This window comes from Zootoca vivipara, chromosome 9 (assembly GCF_963506605.1).
Source record: "Zootoca vivipara chromosome 9, rZooViv1.1, whole genome shotgun sequence".
Taxonomy (NCBI): domain Eukaryota; kingdom Metazoa; phylum Chordata; class Lepidosauria; order Squamata; family Lacertidae; genus Zootoca; species Zootoca vivipara.
In genome coordinates this window covers 5,351,548-5,369,565 of record NC_083284.1, presented here as the reverse complement: position 1 = coordinate 5,369,565, position 18,018 = coordinate 5,351,548, and the positions used below count along the sequence as shown (strand labels likewise).

The 18,018-nt window shown below is 45.7% G+C and overlaps 1 protein-coding gene across 1 annotated transcript in view; it reads right to left on the bottom strand.

Moving 5' to 3' along the window:
* The window catches only part of DNAAF9 (dynein axonemal assembly factor 9), a 79,524-nt gene that overhangs the window by 47,764 nt on the left and 13,742 nt on the right, over positions 1 to 18,018 (bottom strand). The window contains exons 3-7 of the mRNA XM_060278335.1: positions 11,785 to 11,904; positions 10,764 to 10,888; positions 6,682 to 6,778; positions 4,088 to 4,194; positions 3,055 to 3,132 (exon numbers count right to left, since the gene is read on the bottom strand). Of these exons, the coding sequence (XP_060134318.1) occupies positions 3,055 to 3,132; positions 4,088 to 4,194; positions 6,682 to 6,778; positions 10,764 to 10,888; positions 11,785 to 11,904 (527 nt within the window). The remainder of the gene's footprint in view (positions 1 to 3,054; positions 3,133 to 4,087; positions 4,195 to 6,681; positions 6,779 to 10,763; positions 10,889 to 11,784; positions 11,905 to 18,018) is intronic.

Genomic DNA, 18,018 nt, shown 5'->3' with positions numbered 1-18,018 from the left:
TCATGGCAGATTTAGAACAACGTTTCCTTAACTCCTACCCACTCAAACCTCTCCTGTACCTGCGATACATTGACGATATTTTTATTATCTGGACACATGGACAACAGACCCTGGAAACCTTCCACCAGACATTCAATGACTTTCACCCCACCATCAACCTAACAATGAACCAATCTATGCAAGAAATACATTTTTTGGACACTACTATAAAAATACAGGATGGACGTATAGACACCACCTTATACAGAAAACCAACTGACCGACAAACATATCTACATGCTTCTAGCTACCATCCCAAACATACCAAACAATCCATCGTATACAGCCAGGCCTTACGTTACAACCGCATCTGTTCCAACTCTACAGACAGAGAATCTCACCTAAGAGATCTACAGCAAACCTTTTTAGAACTAAAATATCCACCTGATGAAGTTAAACAACAGATCAACAGAGCCAGACAGATACCTAGAGAGAACCTGCTGCAAGACAGACCCAAAAAAGAAAATAACAGAACACCACTAGTCATCACATACAGCTCCCAAGCTAAAACAGTACAACGCATCATCAGAGATCTACAGCCTCTCCTGGACAATGACCGCTCCCTTTCTCAAGCTCTGGGAGGAAGACCTTTCATTGCCTACAGACAGCCACCCAATCTTAAACAACTCCTCACCCACAATAACACAACCACCAGACTTAACATGGACACTGGTACCAGAGCCTGCAATAAACCCAGATGCCAACTTTGCTGCCACATACACCCAGACAACACCATTACTGGCCCCAACAACATCCAACATACCATCTCAGGACTATTTAATTGCTCATCCTCTAACATTGTGTATGCCATCAAATGCCAACAGTGCCCTTCAGCTCTCTATATTGGACAAACAGGCCAAACCCTACGCCAAAGGATAAATGGACATAAATCTGACATCAGGAACCAGAAGACAGAAAAACCAGTAGGAGAACACTTCAATCTCCCAGGACATTCTATACAAGATCTCAAAGTAGCTGTCTTACTACAAAAGAATTTCAGAAATAGACTGGAAAGAGAAGTTGCTGAATTGCAACTTATCACCAAGCTCAAAACCATGGAGGGACCTGGTTTGAACAGAGATATCGGGTTCTTATCTCATTATACATGATAAGCGATCTTCAGCCATCTCAACCCTTGCTTTTTCATGCAAAACCATTTGCAGTCGTTTGCGGTCATCAACAGCTATCAGTCAGTCAATCACCCATTTCCACCACCCTTCTGAGTGATCCCCCCTCCCCATCCCCACCCCTCCCCACCCCTTCTCTACATAAGTGCCTGGAAACTTCCATTTCACTGTATCTGAAGAAGTGTGCATGCACACGAAAGCTCATACCAAAATAAAAACTTAGTTGGTCTTTAAGGTGCTACTGAAGGAATTTTTTTATTTTTCTTTCACACAAAACTGCCCAGACTGTTAAAGACACCGGAATGAGAAGGCGAAAGGGTTCAGGCAGGCCTCTGCGTTTGCAGAAGTCGCTTTAAGAAAAGCGCAAGGATCATCACATGCGTGGAGAAAAAACAGCAATGCAACTCCAATACACACCCCGAATGCTCTGAGCTTATGCAAAGGTCATTGTGGCAAGTGGGAGAGAGGCAGAAGGGCTTAGTCACACAATCAGCCTTTGAAAGCAAGAAGACAGATCACTGGTGATGTCTCCTTCTGTGGTTTTGCACAGGATCTCATTCATTCCCCAAAGTGTCTGCACACAAGGCATTCCTAGTGGCTTCTGCCCATGCTGTCTGGAACTAATGAGGCCAAAGCCACAGGGTTCATACACAATAAGCCAATTCAGATATCGCAATAAAATGTGATTGATCCTAACGGGTATGAGATGCGGGAGGCCTTAGACTGAGATGTTCCTCCTCTTCCCACTTTTCCTCCTGCGTGGTCACGAGGAGATGAGAAGCTTTCCGCCTCTGTATCTGAACATGACAAAGTCATTTGAAACAAGCCAATTTATTACCATGTATTACGAAGATGGCTTGTTTCAACAAAACACACAGTATGGGGTTCCGAACAGTGTAAGAAACTTAGATATGAAAGCTAACTACATGGCACCTTACACCGAGGTTATGGGTGCAACAACGGAATGTCTAGGCGCGCTTTTTGAATAGCAAGAATACAAAGCTGAAAATGAATGAACCGCAGCTAAAATATTATGTTCATTTTTTCACGTGGTCTCTAGTCCTTCCCCTGCCCACCCCTCTAATATTCTTAAGAGGGTCTCTTCTCCAGTCTTAAGAGAGTAGCTGGAAGAAAGGTCCTCCTTTCCTTCCATTCTGCAGTTTTAATCTGAAATCTTGGGGGCGGTACTGCGCCCAGAGCTCAGAAACTGCTCGCGCTAATGCAATTCCCTGTTGCAAAATGCGCCTAGGACAATGGGAGTTTTGCACACCGGTTCAGAAATAACCCTAATCCGAGGCTAATCAAAATAGATGTGAAGAAACAGAAGGGAAGAAGCACAAAGCACCAAACTCACTGCCTCTTGTTTCAGTCATCGGGGTGGGGAGACCTATGGTTTTTCATGACATGTGAATTGACCCAACGTCTTTTTATGCAATGCAGAAATGACTCAGCACTTCTCAGAACCACGGAAGTTTGGCACCTTACCCAGAGAGCTTGCCTACTACCGCTGATCTCCCCCAGCCATGTGTGTAACAGGTGAGCATCAGGTATGATGCAGTGTGTACTCTTGAGTTCACACTGATACCCAACGGGCCTGGCTAGCACTTTGTGGAACTCTGTAGGGCGGGGTCAGTTCACACGGCATGTCCCAGGGCGCCCCAGGCTTCTCTGAAGGCTCACACAAAAGCCATTTTCTGTAGAAAGTCATTTTAGTTCTAAACATGTTAAAAGGGAAACCGAATAAACCACAGCATGATGAACCATCAGAATACCAGCACCCCTCTCTCCATGCAATCATACATCTAAATAACTAAACCATGGGCTTATTCTCTGTCAAATTTGCCTTGCGGGGAGGGTGGTGGAGGGGAAGAAGAATCTGGCACATTACCTCGTAAAGCAAACTCTCCAGAGAAACAGGATCAATCTTGCTGTACGTTTTCCACAAGTCCACACTGACATCCATCAGCTGCAAAGAGAGAGAGTTCTGAAAGGGGCATGAACATTCTGTGTTTCTCTCCCTTCTATTCTCAAACACAGCATTCCTCAACAGCTGGGTTGGGAACGGGGAATTATAGTTCCAAACATCTGGAGGGCGCCGGGTTGGGGAAGGCAGCTCAAGCGCTACAGTTCTTCCCAAAGCCAAGCAGCCGACAATGCCAGGATGATCTGGCTGATTGAAAGGGGCATTAAGAACACACAGCAGTCACCAAAAGTGCTTAAGGAGAAGGCGCCTGGTTTCCTTTCCGTTTGGAAATAAACTGCCCCGTATGACACAATCCCCATTCACAGAGACCCCATTCGGCTGGGAACGTTCACAATATGCCATTATGGCTGGTGAATAGTGCCATGAACGTGAAGCGCCGTTTGCAGAAACCTGACAGTTTCTGCAAAATAACTATTACACTGATATGTTCCCCCTGGGGCCACAGGAGACAACACCCCCGGCAGCTCGCAACAGGGATGAAAGTGTAACTGTGCAATCTGGAAGAGTAATGATAAAAGCTAATTTCTTTTATTGGAATTTTTCTCAGTTACTCGGTTTGGGAAAAGGAAAGCATAACACAGGGGTTTCCAAGACAGGTGTTGCAAAAATTGCTCAGCAGACACTCCTGAGAACGGTGGCATACTCAAGCCATAGCAACGCAAGATTCCTATCCTCTGCTCTTCTCTTTGGCTTACACAAAGCAAAATAATATATACATTGAAACAGGAATAGGAAGATGCTGTGGAAGTGTGGAGCCTGGAACTAGGGACTCCATAATAAAATGAAGAGGTCTGGGGTGCTCTAGAATACAAAGATGATGAAACAACTCTCCCCAGTCACGATCTTTCCAGAGCATCCAATGAACCACAGCAGGGAGAAAAGTCCTGGCTTAGGGGAACTCGTGATGGGCTTGTTATTCATCCCTCCAGCTTCTTACCTCATATTTCATTGTGAAGAAGCCATCGCCGCCAATTCCTTCCAGGGCAAAGGCCTGCACGATCGGCCACTTTTCAACAATGAACATGTCGAATATCTGCAGATGTCCTGAAGAAACAAAGCAATTTTATTTGGGTGGGTGTGCAATTCCTCAGCTTTTGTTGAGCAACTGCAGCATAGTCAATGTATTAATGCAATGGTTCTGCTTATCTAGAGAGGGTTCCCTTGCTGATGCGGTTCTGTTGGTTATTATATAAAGATTTCAGGCTGCCATATGCTCTAATGTAAACTAAGACCTACTGCTAGAATCCTAGAGCTGTCCCCGTTAACAGCCAGACACACTGACCCATTGCACCACAGGGTCCCCATGCAACTGTGTTAAGCACTTTAAAGATGAAAATAAATAAAAGCTATGTTACAAAATAAACATTATTACGGTATTATTATTATTTAAAAAACAACTTTTGAAGTAATTCCGATGCAACCAACCTTTCAACAGAATGAAGCATTTGTACATGGAAAAAAAAAACTAAAGTTCTCCATTTTGCTGAATCAATATATTCAGAAGATCATAGGATTAGGATGTGAGTGTGTGGGGGAGCATGAAGCTGACACACAGGATGCCTCTTGGCCAAAAAGAGGATGTGGAAGCAAATGCAATAATGCACTAGGCAATGTTCTCCTTAAAGGGAGAAAAATATAACTCCCCCACCCTTTGAGAAGCGCCCTAGATCTCTGGTAGAGAGCACCTGCTTTGCATGCAGAAAGTCCCAGTTCCAATCCCTGGCATCTCCATGAAGGGTTGCAAAGGACCCTCAGCCAAGACTCTGGAGAGTCAGTGAAGGGCTGGTCAGTGAAAACCAGAGGCCTGGAACCTCAGGCCTAGGAGGACAAAAGCAATCACACATCCCAAGGCCTTTCTGCCTAGCCCTTGTTGAACGTCCTTCCCTCCCACACCCTCCTCAAAGGCCCCCCTGGGATGCAGCCTTCAACTGTGATCATGCATCTAACTTGCTTGGATGGAGGATGAAGAGAGGGTGATGTTTGTGTATGGAACCTGCTGATGTGTGTGGTCAAAATGGTGCCAGTTGTAGAAACGGAAGAGTCACGTCCAGCCCTCCGGCCTGCTCATCACTCAAATATGGCTCCTGAAAGGTTGGCCAAGTACCCCACCCCTGGTGTAGACAATACTTAGCTACTGACCACTATACTCTGACTCAGTATAAAGCAGCTTCCTGCGAGATTAGAAAAATGTGGCAGAAAAGAAGATTTGGGCTTATTTATTCATTTTTGCTTACGTGCATATTTCATTTCCAAGAAAGGACGCTTTTAAATCCAGAATACTGTAGCAATTCTGGTTTCTTTGCTGTTTGCACATGACTCCATGTTTCTTCCTTATGGCTGCCATATTAAAAATCACTGGGAAGTCTTCCCAATTAAAACACAGACCCTCTCCTACATTGTGACACATCTGCACAGAACGCAGCTGCGTTGTGTTGTCAGGTCCTCAGCAGGAGGCACTGCTAAGTTTGTGCATGTTCTGGACTGAGATGCCGTTGCCAGTTGAGACCAGCTCAGTTCCAATCAGGAGTCTGGCAGCCAAGTTTCCATTCCCCTTCTATTTAACCTGGAAAAGCAGGCATCATTTGCCTCTTGGGTTTCATCACCGCCTGAAAAACCACTGCGTGCCAATGCAACTCAGGAACTTAAGTCTACAGTCTAAGGCCAATTCACTAGAAGATGCTTAATTCTGAAGTTGATGATTACTAATACTTTTTTCTGCAACTTTTTTTTTTAACTGCACATTTCCCATGAACTTCACAGGTATTTCTCAAAGTCCAATGCAGGACAAAGAGGAGCCTGTCCCACAACTGCTATGGCATACGAGTCATCGAGAGAGAAAATGACTGTACAAATCCGACCTGAAAAGAAAAACGAACAACATCCAACATAACCACTGTATTCCAGGCATTTGCTCAAATGCTCCCTGCACCATTACAGAAAGCAGCTGTCTTCCCTCAAGGGTGCCAAAAAGCCTTTCATTAAGACCAGTGGAATGCCTAGTTTTGAAAAAACAGGAGGGGGGAATCGGTGCCCGCTCAGTGGCTCAGACTCATAGCTAGGACGGTCACCAGGGGAAGCCCGTTGCTGGGAAACCCACAGTTGATGCAACTATAAATACACTCCTCTCTGTTCGGAGTTCTTTCTTTCTTTAATGGAACTACAAGCAAGGCGCTTGTTGCAGCTTCCTTGCATCAGCATGTTTGCTGGTTATTTCCAGCAAAACAAAATCCAGACTGCGCTGTGGCTGTATATCCCAGCTTCACATAATTAACAGGAAGGCTTGTTTCCTGTTCTAAAAAGGGTGCCTATTCTTTCCCCACATAAAGGAGGAGTTACACGGAAGAACTCCTCATGTGGCACACACAGAGAGCTTTGTTTGTTGAACTACACATACCATGTTTAATATAAATAATGGATCCCAGGTACTCATTTCCCCCTGACTTAAAAGTATTACAGGAGCATAGAACTGTGGAGTTGGCTCGTACTGTAGTGCACTGCTGTTCGAGGTGCGCATGGCTTTTTCAAACCTACCTTGTGAGCTGAAGGGAATGCCGATTCGACTGCAGTCACGAACCATGTCTACGAAGCTGGAAATTTTGAATTCCTCCGCAGCCTCTTCGTCTTCATACTAAAAGAAACAGACCGGGAGAAAGAAAACCCTGCAAATCAATACTCTAACCACTGCCCAAAGATTTGGAAAACAATGCTCATGTCGCAATGCCTTTCTTATTCTGCCTGTAACGCTCTCAGCTCACAGCAGTCGCCGTCTTTGGTCGATCCGCACTATATTTCAGGCACGGCCATCTTGGACTGAAAAGACCATCTTCACACTGAGAACAAGCACAGAAGCTAGCAGGGGATGGCTCTGTATAAAGTGAAGCAAGAGCACTCACTGTGCAAGGAAAAGCTGGCTCACTTTCCATTGTGAACATGGTGCCTGCAAGCTCACATCGATTATTATTACTGTTCATTGCATTTATATCCCACCTTGTTCTCCAAGGAGCTCAGGGTGGCGTATATTGTTCTTCCTTTCCTCATTTAATCCCCACAGCAACCCTGCGAGGTAGATTAGGCTGAGAGGCAGCGACTGGCCCAAGGTCACCCAGTGAGCTTCAAGGCCAAGGGAGGATTTGAACCCTGGTCTCCCAGGTCCTAGTCCGACACTCTAACCACTGTGCTGCACTGGCTCTCCCTGAAGTCAGTAGAGACCAACTCAAAGCCATGGAAGCCATATGCACATCAGTTATGAGCTCAGTCCAGAGCAGTAATTCTGCTGCAGTTAAATCTGAAAGAAGCTTCTTCTGTTATCAGCTTCTCAAGACTGGGAAACAGACCAAGCTCAAGAATCCTCTCTCATGCACAACCATGTTTTTCTGCTTTCTTCCTTCCAACCCCCAACCAAGGAGTTCAGGGCAACTCAAAGCTCAGAAACTGCCTTGCGAACATTGCCGACTGCCATATAAAATGAATTATTTTACTGATCCTGTCATCGTTGTTGTTTTAAAGAGAAAAGATAAAGGCAAAGAGAGCTTGTTTGCTATTTCTAGGGGAACACTGGGAGTCTCTTCGGTTAAATCATATGCCTATCATTTGCTGGGTCTCTATTCTGCGGGTGCCAGAGCTCCATGAAAGAACTCATTTTCATTGTGGTTAGTACATCATTATCCAGTCGGCCCACTTAAAAAACCATGTGGTGCAGCACCGGGCAGAGTGGGGGAGAAGAGGCACAGCAGAAACATTCGTATTGCAAAAAGCTGACTGGTTCAACCCAACATGGGTGCCTATTTGGGGGCATATGAAAAAACCCAATTACAGGAAGCAAAACACGGTAATTGCACCAGTAAACAAAGCCCAGCAACCAGAGAGGAGTCCTGCTCACTCTCAAGGTGTTGTCAAATTTGGAAAGCTTGATTTAAGAGTCCTTGAAGCAAAGTAGCACCCTTAAAAAAAACTACAGTTCCCAGAATTCCATGGGAGAGGCCATGATGGTTCAAGTGTGATAAGAGTGTGTTGAAAACATGGCATGGAAGTGACCTAAATCATTAACGTATGAAACTTCAGTGGGAAAGAGGAGCTCACAGATCGCCTCTAGGCATCTCTCTCCTGGAACAGGAGACAGAGCCAGCCAACAGAATACAGTCCTCTGCAGAAAACTCTTGCATTACATTACTACTACAACCATTAAAAGGTAAAGGTAAAGGGACCCCTGACCATTAGGTCCAGTCGTGACCGACTCTGGGGTTGCGCGCTCATCTCGCATTATTGGCCGAGGGAGCCGGCATACAGCTTCCAGGTCATGTGGCCAGCATGACAAAGCTGCTTCTGGCAAACCAGAGCAGCACATGGAAACGCCGTTTACCTTCCCACTGTAGCGGTTCCTATTTATCTACTTGCATTTTGACGTGCTTTCAAACTGCTAGGTTGGCAGGAGCCGGGACTGAGCAACGGGAGCTCACCCCATCACAGGGATTCGAACCGCCGACCTTCTGATCAGCAAGCCCTAGGCTCGGTGGTTTAACCCACAGCGCCACCTGGGTCCCCATTATGTTACAATAAATAATGGGTGGCATTCGGCTGAGTTTTATTCAGAGTAAGCTCACTGCAATAAATAATAAACTACAACCATTACGTTACAATAAATAATGGGTGGCATTCGGCTGAGTTTTACTTAGAGTAAGCTCACTGCAATTAATGTACATGACCAAGTCACTGGGTCTACTCTTAGTAAAATTTCACTGAATGCCACCCAATTATTTTACAGAACATTAAAATGTATGCTTGGTAGAAGGAAGAAACACTGAGATGGCAGCTGTGTTTTAAACTGTGTTGTTTAAATTGTTTTTCAGGTTTGTGATTTTTTAAATGATTTTGTTTACCATTTGTTACTGTAACAGCCACTCTGGGTGGCTTCCAACAAAATATTTAAAAAACATAATAAACCATCCAACATTAAAACCTTCCCCATGCAGGGCTGCCTTCAGATGTCTTCTAAATTGTTATATAGTTCTTCATCTCCTTGACATCTGATGGGAGGGCATTCCACAGGGCAGGTGCCACCGCTGAGAAGGCCCTCTGCCTGGTTCCCTGTAACCTCACTTCTCGCAGGGAGGGAGCCGCCAGAAGGCCCTCGGAGTTGGACCTCAATGTCTGGGCTGAACGATGGGGGTGGAGATGCTCCTTCAGGTATGCAGGGCTGAGGCCATTTAGGGCTTTAAAGGTCAGCATCAACAATTTGAATTGTGCTCGGAAACAGACAGACAGGGTGTGCTTGTCTCAAATGAGTAGAACATACAACACGCCTAAGCAGATAACATTCTGTTCTCACTCTCTGAGTGGCAGAGCCAGATCACAGGACAAAGGAACAAACAGCACTGTTGAGTTTCAAGGGAGATGCTAAGTCCGGGGGCTGGATAATCCAGACAGAGAGAGAATATATATGCCGATAAAGGAGGGAGACCACATTGCCTCTCCTGAAGGCTGTGGGCGTTTAGATCCCAACAGACCTGGAGAGCTGTTTGGTTTCATCAGGTGCAGCACTAGAACATAATGAGCCTGGCTCCAAGAAACGGTTTTCAGTCCAGAACCACCAGGCTTCAAAGGCAAAAGCACTGTGAAATACAGTATGTGAAAGGTGCTTCACTTAATCTAATTGCAGCAAGCCTCCAGGTCCTTGCCAAGGAGGAGATCAACTGGTGCCACAACCCACCGGTTCCCAGGTGTGCAGAAGCTTCCTTATTATCTCCTGTGGGCTAAGCAGAGTGGGGAGCCCTGTGTGTGCACCCAAGGCATTTTGCGGTAGTTTTATTCCAGAAAGATTCTTTTACAAATCCCAAAGGACGAATTAGCGGGTTGGACTTCAGATCACACAGAGCCCTAGAAGCTGGGTGTGTCTGACAGCTCTAAGGATTACTGATGATGTTGGCCAAAAGGCAAGTATTTAAGCCCCAGGTTGAGAGTGATGGCTTAACTGCTGCACTGGGGTTATTTTGACAGGAAAGGGAGGTTTTAAGCCACCTTCCATGGAGTTTTGATGCCGCCACCAAGGCAAGAAAGGATTGCTCTGCTGGCATTTGTCCTGTGCCCCAGCTGTTGACCAACTTGAGAACTGCAGCATAAGCACCAGGTGGGATCAAGGCTCAGACTCAATTATTGGGTCTCTTTCTTCCCTTTTTCTATTCTCACAAAATGACCCAAATGGCAAGAACTGTGGAATAGCAACAAGCAAGGGTTTCGCTGTGCCTTTTTCAAAGTCACCACCTTGACGTAATGGTGATATGAAGCAGAGATCAAGGCTGCTATCCTGTGCACACTTACATGAGAGTAAGCCCCTCAGAACACAGTGGCACCTCCACGTGAACTTGCACAATATCAAGCTGTAAGTGAGGCAAATCTTCCGCTTTGATTTCTTAGCCATTTTTAATTTAATTTCCATGAAAGAGCAGGGAGTCGGGAGTCTGACCACTGCAACAGCGTCTCATAGGATCATATCAATTCCACAGAATTAGGAGACCTTCTACAATGCCAAAGGCCTCCATGGGAAGCTAGAACTGCTGCCGCTCAGGATGGCCTCAAACAAATGCTGTTCTTTCTATGTTTGCTACTCGCCCACTCACCTCGTTTTCAGTCAGGCAGTGGAAATGCAAGTTTCTCCAGAATGCTACATATGGCAAAAGGTAGTTGTAGTTGACAGGGTTGCAATAGAGATGGACGCTGTCTGGCTTTACTAGTAGGATCACATCTAAAAGGAACAAGAAATCAACCTAATGTTATTTTTAAGTCACTAACCTGTTTGTCCTCCTGATGCAACACTCAGACAGGTCCTTACTTATTTGATACATTTTTACTCGCTTTTCAGCTAATGGGGCTCCCAGAGCAATTTATGTAATATCAATAATAACAATAACAATAACAACAACAATAATATATTTATACCCTGCCCATCTGGCTGGTTTTCCCCAGCCACTCTGGGCGGCTTACAACAGAAAAATGAAATGAAATAATCTATTAAACATTAAAAGCCTCCCTAAACAGGGCTGTCTTCAGATGTCTTCTAAAAGTTTGGTAGTTGTTTTTCTCTTTCACATCTGGTGGGAGGGCGTTCCACAGGGTGGGTGCCACTACCGAGAAGGCCCTCTGCCTGGTTCCTGTAACTTGGCTTCTCGCAGCGAGGGAACCGCCAGAAGGCCCTTGGCACTGGACCTCATTAACAAACAATACAGTGTCTGCCCTTCATATGGTAACTGGAAATACATGACACAAAAGGAAAAAGAGATGGGGAGGGTGAAGGAAAACCAACTCAGGGACTTTGGGTTTTTTGTTTTTGTTTTAAGTCCTTTTGATCCCTCCCTTCTAAATGACAAAATATGGCACAGGCAGGGGAGTTAGAGGACCACTTTGCACTCAATATTTTCCTTTTATAATGTTCAAAAGCTATGTGCTGGCATGTGTAAAAAAAAAAAATCACACGTAGTATCTAGGCTGGCACAATTACCTACAAAGGAGGTGGAGAAGGCAGTAATGTAGGAAACAACCCAAGGCCACCCAAACAGTTCATGGCCAAGCAGCCGCATTTCTTTTTTATTCGCCCCCTTGAGTGCTCATCTTAAAATAGTGCACAGCACCACTTTCCCTTACCGTCAAGGACCTCTTCAGGAAACCCCGATCTTTCAAATTCATTGTTGCCCTGGTTGTACAAGCCAAAGAGAAGGTAGTTTGCCAGTTCCCGGCAGCCCTCGTTGTACCGGCTGTCAATCCCTGCAGAAGGAATAATAATAATAGTAATAAATTTTTATTTGTACCCCACCCTCCCCGGCCAGAGTTGGGTTCAGAGCGGCTAACATCATATAAATACAATATGCATAAAGACAAACAATCAATCGATTAAAATGCACCCCAACATTAATTCAAATGAATTAAAATTAAAGTTAAAACTGGACAAATGACAATCCTCAGGTTAAAATCACAGAATAACCAACTAAAACGTGAAATATTTGGAGTCCCTGCCTTCTTCCTAAGTCTCCCATGCTTTGGAAGCAGATTGCAGCTTCCAACATACCCTGACCACTAAAACAAAGGAATATACGAGGGTGTGTGTGTGGTGGGAATCAAGTCCTTTTTGAAATTGCAATGGGTCCTGAAGAGCAGCAGGGGGAATCTCAAGCCCATGGGCCTAAATAGGTCTGATACAGGTCCCAATTTGTGACATCAGGAGTGGGACATGAATGGATGAAGCAACCAAGGAACCATCGGGAGCCTCAACTGAGCTCCTAATGATTGCTCTGCAAAATCAGGGCTCCTTGTCAGCTAACAGCCACTAACGGGGAAGTCTCATGTGGAGCTGCTGTCCGGGAGTGTTCCCTAGGAGGGACTCCCCAGGGCAGCCAAGGGCTTCACTTTCTCCCAAACCGCTTGCTCCAAACAAACCATCAATTTGGATTCAATGTGCTTCCTATGAATGGAGCTGCTCGCCCCTGCCCCACCCCTTGGCAGAATCTAAACAGGCTTCCTCAACCTCAGCCCTGCAAGGTTGTTTTGAGACTACAATTCCCATCATCCCTGACCGTTGGTCCTGCTAGTTAGGGATCATGGGAGGTGTAGGCCAAAAACATCTGGAGGGCAGAGGTTGAGGAAGCCTGATCTAAACTGCTTGTTCCATATGGACTTTGAAGGCACGCTCCCAGAGCCAATCAGCTGATTGCATAAGGCGAGGCAAGCCAACAGTAAGCAATCCCTGAAATTAAGAGGGCAAGCCAAGGACCTACAAGAAGCTAGGAGACCACTGAGTATAACCAAGGTTCCCAGAAAGCCTAGTCATGAAGAACAGCTCTTGTGGTGGCATCAGGCCTCCAAATATCTATAATGCTTGCACCAGCCACAAAATGCTCGTAACGGATGACAGTGGGCCAAAAAGGAGAATGAAGAGCAGCTGAAAGGGGACACTGGAACAGAGATATAGTCAGGTGCAAGCTGCTTTAAAAACAATGAGTAGAAAAGCCTTGTGGCACAATGCTACAGAAGCAATTTAAGGAGGCGGAAGGCACTTCATATTTATTCCCTCCCCCTCCCCGGCCGCCCCCACTAAGCTGCAAATCCAGCCCAGAGCTGCCCCGTTCAGAAAGGGATTGGCACGCCGGTTGACCTCAGGCCACTACCCAGTTTGGAACAATTGAGGATCATTTTTTTCACAAAAATCCCTTTATGATGCACTAAGCCGACGAACGGCAAGTGCAGAGCTGGGAATTGGGATGGCAAGGTCAACCAGGGAGCACTGGAGGACAGTTTGGAAGGGGAAAGAGCTCCTGAGCAACAGATGGTGCCAGGAACAAATGAAGAGGATACAAGCATTTTTGAACGGTGCCGCCAAGGTCATGCCCCACCTTTCCTTGTGTGCAAATAATCTGTCCCCAAATCCAAAATACTTCAGCTTTTGCTTCAACATTTGCTATTGTCATTTAAGGCACAGAACTGGTTCTCTTGTGTGTTTGGAACGCTCTGCCTTCCTTGACGGTGGATCCAGCTCAAGTGGGGCTGCGTGCTTTTTTCACCCCAGGTCCATCAGTGGCTACTGGCCAAGATACCCAGGAGAGCGACGTCCATTTTCCCCAGTCTCTCTGCCTCTCCTTTCTCCTGCTCCCCAGCCCTTAATTGCTAGATACGAGCCACTGAGAACAAAGGACGGCTGCTTCCATGGTGTTCTGCTTCTAAGGTTCCTCGCAACATTTGGCCGGCGACCGACAGGTAACAGTAACTGGAGATCTGTGGGCACCCTGCCCTGGGCTTCCACTCTCACGTGGATTAAGGCGACACAAAACCATTACCTATCTGGGTCATGTTGGGAATTGCCATACAAAAATCCAGGTCGGACCTTCCTGCTTTCGAAACCAGAACTCCAAAGACTAGTTTTTGGAGACGTCTGACCCACGAGAAATAGAAGATCATACACTGCAAGCCAGAGAAGGTCAGAAGGCCAGGCTCAGGCCAGTCTTTATATCAAGGTTTGGCCAGTATGGGATCCTCATAGTGCCCATCAATTGCAGGGGCTGATATTTGATACGCTTCCACTCTGTTTCCCAACATACATCTCACGGATAGTTGGTTAGAGCGTGGTGCTGATAACGCCAATGTTGTAGGTTCAATCCCCGTATGGGACAGCTGTATATTCCTGCATCGCAGAGGGTCCCTTCCAACTCTACAATTCTATGATTCTATGTATATCACACGCCCCAAGCTGTGTCCAATAAGTTGTCTGTTGGATCAAATGCTACTGCGGTACACAGGATGCAATATGCATCCCGGCACATCCTCCCGTTTTCCATTGCTGGTGTTATCTGCACGATCCTCATGCTTTAAATACAGTATATGCTTTAAACAGTGCCTATGGCTTGCTGATCAGAAGGTCGGCAGTTCAAATCCCCGCAACGGGGTGAGCTCCCGTTGCTCGGTCCCAGATCCTGCCCACCTAGCAGTTCGAAAGCATGTCAAAGTGCAAGTAGATAAATAGGTACTGCTCCGGCGGGAAGGTAAATGGCGTTTCCATGCGCTGCTCTGGTTCGCCAGAAGCGGCTTAGTCATGCTGGCTAAATGACCCGGAAGCTGTCTGCGGACAAACGCCAGCTCCCTTGTCCTGTAAAGCGAGACCCCAGAGTCGTCCGCAACTGGACCTAACGATCAGGGGTACCTTTACCTTACCCATCCTATCACTGACTGGATTCCCCAGACAGTGGGGAGAAGAGGATGCTGAGAAGCCACGGTGCTGAGCAGCAGGGCACTGGGGGCACTTCCTTAATCGTTCCACATCTGCCTCTGGAAATACCATTTCTCCTTAATTGATATGCTGCTGATTGAAGCTTCCTATTAAGCTAATCTGGTGACCTAATTCTTCCAACGCAAGATTTATGATTAAAACATGAGCCCATGAGAATTATGGAATAAATCCCTGAGTCACGTCAGGAGAGAGTTGACAGCTTTCCAAGAAATAACCTCCAGCTTTGCAGAAGGCAAATGTTAAGAGTAATCATCGCAAGGGGCTGGCTGTGCTGAGGGGGCAAGGTGAGATTCAAAGGCTCGGGAGAAAGACCCCCAGGGAATCTAGTCCCACTCGCAACATGCCACTTCAGGTTAATTTCTGGTTTTTCTTTTAAATAATCAAACTATATATATATAAGTTTTACTATATATATTACACACACACACATAATACAATACGATACGATAGAGCATACAACAAATATTACACACACACACACACACACACACACACACACACACACACACACACACACACTATATATATATAATATAGTATACAACAAAAAAGAAGAAAAGCATTCTTTTTATAATGGAATCTCACACACATTTCGACTGCCAATAACATTTTGTTCTTTGAATTTTTCATTCAGAGCTATCCTTTCTTGAACTAATGTTTTTATAACAAAAAGCAGTCTACACCACCACCTAAAATACCTCTTTCTACACAAGCTTTTAACAGACTCCATTATTTATTCCTTCTAGCTAATTAACCCCATTCCTCAACACCACTGACAATTTAATCAAGTTCAGTTGTTTCCATATTTTCCTGATGACATCCTCGCCCTGTTGGTTTGCATGTAACTTCCCCACGTTTTGGCCCATAACAGCCCTGCGTGGTCATCATAACATGCAGAATCTGGATCCTATATGAATAAAGGGGTCAGATTTTTACAAAATTTAGTAAGCAGATTGGGGGGGTGTTAATGGTAGCTTTGATGCGGTGGAAGCTTCCCCCTATCCTTTCAAACATGCAGTTCCAAAACTGCTTTGATTTTATGCAAAAAACCGCAAACACGCCCCCCCCCCTTACCACCACCAATGAATGGAAGAAATTTCCCATTGTGGCATCACAAAACCAGAACACATTAGGTTAATGTCAACCTCCATATTTCTGGGGGAAATCAAAAGCAAAGGGGTACCAGGAGGAGGAGGGTGGGCCTGGAGAAAAAGGGGGTGCAATTCACTCCACGGCTAGAGCTTTATTCTTTGTTTTTTGGGAGGGAGGGATCTTCACTTGCAGAAATGCACTGAACAACATATGGGGGAGGAAATAATGGTTTCCGGCTACCAACAGCTTTAGCATGGCAGCCAAGGAAGTGACCAAACTGATTAAAAAGCCATCCATGCTTACAGAATATATTTACAGGAATTTCACCGCAGCTTTTCCCCAGATGTTAGTAACACCGAGGCAAAGAATACTTTATAAATCAGGTCTAAATCGTGCAAGCAAGCCCGTCAAATCACACAGTGCCCTCCTGCATGGACACACGGATACTGAAGGGAGGGGGGCACACGCCACGCATCAGCATCAAATATGGTGGCCTTGCCAATAGGTTTACTAGCCAGTCGACCTACACATATTGGTAGATATGTGTGCATATTGGTAGATATGTGCATTGGTTAATACGGTATGTGTGTAGATATGCGTATGAAGAAGTGTGCATGCACACAACAGCTTATACCCCAAAACAAACTTAGTTGGTCTCTAAGGTGCTACTAGACAGTTTTTTAAAAAAAATGTTAAAATTTATTTCATACACATATCTCAGTTAGCAAATCTGTACACATACCTAAGTAAGCAAATCTGTGTGTCCCGTCCCGTCCCCCGTCCCCCCCAAAAAAGAGAGAGAAAGAGCCACCAGTTAGTGTAAGGCTTATTTGCCCAGTCAGCTAGAGCAAATTATTTTGATTATGACTAGGAAATACTTCCAGAACACCTGGTTACCCAGGAGCCGAAAATCAGCAGCAGAACTTTGGGGTCTCAAATTTCCGCGGTGCCCTGTGTGATGCCAAAAATTGGTGCCCCCCCCACCTCTCACCTTCCATTCTACATCACAGTTGCAGCGCTCTCAAGGCTCTGCACCCAGTGCGACTAAACCTGTCACACTCCCTTAAATCCGCCTCTGCTACAATTCTGATACTGACCGCAATGCATTTAAAATGCATTTTCCAGCTTCGAGTTGGAACATTTCCCTAAGGCTGCATACTGCAGCAGATCCTCCCCAATGAAACGGGGGGCAGGGCGGGGGGGAATAAAAGGAAAATAAAAGCCAGCTTAGAGCAGAGCAACAGAAGGGGACAGAAATTCCCAGGCTTGGGTTGACATTCAACCCACATTCAACTCTTTCAGGAGAAGCTAGCTGGAAATGCAGCAGTCCGGTATTAGCAGGGGTGCATTTGGGGGAATGGCTCACAAAAGGGTTTCAGATGGGACCAAGCACAGAAAAATTTGATATGTCGTGCCATAAGCATTTAATTAGCCTCATCTAGCCTGTGCTACCCGAGAAAGGATAAAAACTGTCCAGGATCTGATCACACTTAATATCTGGCGGCTTCTCTTGTGGCTGGAACCAGCTGCAGCTCTCTCTACAGCCTGGCTTCCTGTGTCACTGTTCTGTCTCGGCTTTCACACGGGGTTACGCTGGGATACAACTCAAGGGCTGCCAGTAAATCCAGACTTATAAGCAGGGGCCAGACAAAAGCCCAGGGAGACCATGGCAAGAAATCTAGGGCACTCAGGTGCCTCTCAGAGTTGCACAGGGCACAGAAGTGAGAATCTTTATATACAAGATAGGAGTATTTATATTCTGCTCATTCAACGTGCCCCAGGTGTGGGCTTGACACCTGACTGGTTCCCTACACCTGCTTCTTGGGAGAAAAGCAATGGCAAACCTAGACAGCATCTTAAAAAGCAGAGACATCACCTTGCCTACAAAGGTCCGTATAGTTAAAGCTATGGTTTTCCCAGTAGTGATGTATGGAAGCGAGAGCTGGACCATAAAGAAGGCTGATCGCCGAAGAATGGATGCTTTTGAATTCTGGTGCTGGAGGAGACTCTTG